The following is a 4376-nucleotide window of genomic DNA, read 5'->3' as shown; positions in this document are numbered from 1 at the left end:
CCTACCTGCTCATGACCGGACGAAGCTTTATGTCATTTTACTGCACAATTTCTGAGAAATATCAAAGTAACGTCCTTCAAATCACATTATAACACATTTAGGATTTCATAGTATTAAAATTTTCATTTAAAAAAAAGTAAAAAATACTTAGTAGATTAAATAAAAACATTCAGAGGATTCCTCTTCAGGATGATCAACGTATTCTCACTGTGACCTCGTCCACATATGACGTCCAAGGTACCCTGGGTGTGTTGGTTAGGTTTAGCCGACAAACTCACGTGGTTGGGTTTAGGAAAAAAGAACAGGGTTTGGTTTCTTACAGGAAGTGAACACCGGCCTCCTGGGTGAAAGTCCGTGGTTGTTGGACCCACCCACCCCACTCAGATTTTAATCAAGTTATGTTTCTGCTTCTTAACAGTCACATGGATAAGTCAGAGTTTACAATGAACCTGGGGACAAATCCTAGTTGGCTCGCATTAGTTATTTGTTGAGAGCATAAATAGAGAGATGTTGAGCTTTTCACATGATGATCAGTAAGCGTGTGCTCGTAAATCAGCCCTTTAACCTGTCATACACTGCTGGAGACATGACACACGCATTATTTTATACAACCTGTCACCTTGAGTCTGATTTATGATCCATGAGTTAGTTTAAAGACAAAAACATACAGAAACATCAGGACTAAAACATTTCGATATTTCGTTGCTGAATCTAATAAACAGAACGTTTGCTGATCGTGTGGACGGGAAGTTGACGACACAGAGTCAGAGGCTGAGCCGTGTTGTTGTTGTTTCTGAGTTCAGTTTTGGAGTCAGTGAGGGCGTGAGAACCAGATTATGTCTGGAGGCTCTAACAGGTTTGACTCGGTGATAAACCAACAGCCTCCAGACCAGAACACACAGCTGATGTGTTAAAGTAACCACAACTGTTTACACTGGTTGTTCACCTGCTCTCAGCTATGTACCCAACATCACCCAACACCACCTTGCCGATCGGGCCTGGCTCCTCTGACTGATGCGTCTGTAGAGAAATATTTTAACATGATGAAGACACATAATCAGAAGATGATTCTGGATAATAAAAGTGAGACGAACAGGTCGATTGTCACACAGACGGACGAAGAACATCTGAGGTGAGTTCATTCCATGATGATCTGATGAAATAAAGAACATCTGTCTGTTGTAACAGAGACCTTTCTGACATGTTCCAGGTTATACTCCAGTTTGTGGATCCACTGAGACAGTCATGCGTTCTGCTGTGGTGTCGGCTGTCGTTCTGCTCCTGGTTCTGGTTCACATCCAGGACTGTAAGACCGACGCACACAGATCAGGAACGTACACCTGTGAGACACTGTAAGGTATTAAACCTCTCATATTTTCACAGCTCTCTCCAATTCGGTTCGAACCATGTACCTGCGGAAGTATCCACTCAGACCCTGTGGCGGCGGATGGATCCGGGTGACCAGCAACAAGTGTGTGAAGTACTTCAGGCTGTCCAAAACCTTCTGGGAGGCCCAGGTGACGCCGCCGACACGACATGTGAACTCATCCTGTTCAGTCGCGCTGAAGACTCACTCTTCTCCACGTCTGTTGATTTCAGAGTCACTGCACCGGTCAGGGAGGTCACCTGGCGTCGATTCACAACACAGACGAGAACGGGCACGTGATGTGTTTGAGCGTGAGCACCCACAAAAAATCCCTGACATCTAATGACTATTTCTGGATCGGTGGAAGGAGCTCAGCCCCGGTAAGCAGCAAGGGTTCAGCTGAAATACTAACAGTGGTGACATGTAACTAAGAATTGTTACATGTGTTACTCAAGTACTGTACTTAAGTACAAGGAGTTGTACTTTATTTGAGTATTTCCATGTAATGTAACTTTATTCTTCTGCTCTGCAACAACATATCAAAGGAAAATGTATTGTACTTCGTACAATTTATCAGGGCCACCCACTCCAGCACCGCCACCGCCCACTTTGGGCTCCGATATGAACACAGGCGATGTCAGAGAAGCTCCTGAGCCCAGCTGTTCAAAAACATTTAATCTGGATCAGAATGATGTCATGTTTGGCTGTGCAGGATCAGCTGATCTGGTTTTCCAAAGCAACACTGGATCAATCACACTGATCCAGATACAAACTTCTAAAGATCACCAAATCCGGATAACCAGAGGTCTCACTTATAAACACTGCGTACGCACAAAGCGATACCGGAAAGAGTCGGACGCCACTTCACCCGCAAATGTGGTTATTAATAAAAACAGACTTGATGGGAGAAACTTTGAGCAATGCTTACCCACATTTTTGGGACAGGAAATTGGCGACGCAGACGGTGAGGTGGAGCCTGATTGTTGAAATTGGGTCTGGTTACATGATGGCTCCTCATTCAGAATTAAAGTCTTTCCAGGTAGTTTACATGGGAAATATTCATTCTGAATGAGGGTTTACACGGAGATCAGTTTAATCGCCTTTATTCGGGTCTGCACAAGGTTTGGGGCAGGGAAGGTTTCTGATTGGATAGGGGGCGGGGCGGATGTTACGTGTTTACATTTACCAGAAGAAAACACTGTAGTCCTCGCTCCGGATAACAAGATGCTTGACGCCGCCGTTCTTAGTGCCTTTTTCAGGCTTGNGAATATTCCAGCCCCTTACATCGGATTGAATTTTCAATCACATTGGCCATTTTCATTCTGAATTAGGTGTTTACAAGATCACTTTTAATAGGAATGAACTTTCATTCTGAATGAAAACAGAATTAAACTGTCCATGTGAACGCACTCAGTGTCAAACATTTTTTGGTGCACGCCATTTTTGGCTCTTGTCTGTACGTCCATTTTTAGTGTGGCTCCTACACAGTGTTTTATAAATGAGACCCCAGAGCTCTAAATGGGACGACATATCACAACAAAGGCAGTCTGCAAACATACCACAGGTGGCGCCAAAGAGGATATATGTATAATTTTACAGTCAGTGAGTGAATCGATACACTGGATCCCTTTAAGAGTGAAACATTGAGCTCTGCGGGCACTGCTGCACGTCTGGAGATTAAACAGGAAGTGAAAACATATTCAGCAGGAAGTGACACATTAATGCCGCTGATATTCATCAAAAACATCACAAGAGGAAAACATTTTTATTTTTTATCCTGCTGATACTCACTTTACCTTCAGTCAAGTTCTGAATGCAGGAGCAAAGTGTTGTATTTGTACTTTTACTACAGTTAAGAATCTGAATACTTTCTCCACCCCTGAATACTCGACTACCCTTCTACTACTCTATTCTCTGACACCTGACTGTTTCCTTTTCTTCAGCTGTCTGGCTATGGATGGACCGACAAATCTGCGTTTGGCTTCACTAAATGGCACCCTGGGCAGCCAGTGAATACAGCCAGTCACACCTGCGTGGCGATGAACTACAAACACAAGTCGCTCCAGATGAACTGCGCCTCGCCTGCAAAGTAGACGAGAGCAGGCAGCTGCAGCAGGAGGCGGTGACAAAAAGCCGCGGTGAAGTCAAACCGTTTCCTGACAGTTCCCAGCAGCCTTCAGTCCATACAGGAAGTCACAGAAACACTCACTTCCTGTCTGATATTATGTCGATTTATTAAAACACAGTCAGACTCATATATCAGTTTGTTCTCAGTCTTCAGCTGTTTTAATTATGATGGAGTAAGTTATTAAAATGTTTTACAGGTGATCTGTAGTTTATGTTCATGGTTCATGGTTTGACCTGTCGCCATGGCAACAGAGACTGAATACACTGTCTGACTGTAAGCTTCATATTTTATACAAGACAACAGCTTTCATTAAACATCAGTCGGATACAGTCAGAGCTTCACATCTGTACACGTTAGTTTGAGAATAAGCAGCAGTCTGTGATGATGTTAAACACAATAATTCAAACTGACTTGAACTCATTCATGAAAACAATTTCAGAGACACGGACTGAGGGCATAAAAAGTCTTTGATCTTTAAATGAATCCTGTGAAAAATGAGAGCACAACAAAAGTGTTGCTTTGAGTTCAGGTTCAGTGTAAATATATATTTACAATTTACAGAATTATGTGACTTGTATATGGACATTGTTTGTTGTTGTTTGTTGTCCTTGTCTTTAGCTGTTTCTCTGTTTCTGTCTCCTGTAAATCGTTGCGTGTGTGTTCACGTGTTGGGCCCACGCAGCAGGTCATGAAACATGAGTCAAACACTGATGTCACTGAATATGTGTCTTCCAGACTGGGGCGACTGGACGAACATCGACTGCAACAGCAAGAAGAACTTTGTGTGTGTCAGATAAATGTGATAGTCATCATGAAGTCCTGAGCTGCAGTTTGATGTTAATCAATAATCAATACACAAACTGTCTGAACTTAATAAATGAT

The 4376-nt window shown here is 42.9% G+C and overlaps 1 protein-coding gene across 2 annotated transcripts; it reads left to right on the top strand.

The window, feature by feature from the left end:
- The first annotated feature begins 781 nt into the window (after nucleotides 1-781).
- LOC126405269 (alpha-N-acetylgalactosamine-specific lectin-like) lies at nucleotides 782-4376 on the top strand. Of its 2 annotated transcripts, XM_050068926.1 has the most exons (6): nucleotides 782-1132; nucleotides 1211-1306; nucleotides 1384-1517; nucleotides 1600-1746; nucleotides 3310-3504; nucleotides 4230-4376. In XM_050068926.1, the coding sequence occupies exons 2-5, from the start codon at nucleotides 1246-1248 to the stop codon at nucleotides 3457-3459; spliced, it is 492 nt and encodes a 163-aa protein (XP_049924883.1). In that variant the 5' UTR covers nucleotides 782-1132; nucleotides 1211-1245; the 3' UTR covers nucleotides 3460-3504; nucleotides 4230-4376. The 2 variants fall into 2 exon arrangements, with proteins under 2 accessions (XP_049924883.1, XP_049924881.1); XM_050068924.1 differs by having other exon boundaries at nucleotides 783-1132; nucleotides 3310-4376.

Source organism: Epinephelus moara, chromosome 18 (genome assembly GCF_006386435.1).
Source record: "Epinephelus moara isolate mb chromosome 18, YSFRI_EMoa_1.0, whole genome shotgun sequence".
Taxonomy (NCBI): Eukaryota; Metazoa; Chordata; class Actinopteri; order Perciformes; family Serranidae; genus Epinephelus; species Epinephelus moara.
Note: the sequence above shows the minus strand (reverse complement) of the source record. Positions and strands in the feature narration are given on the sequence as shown.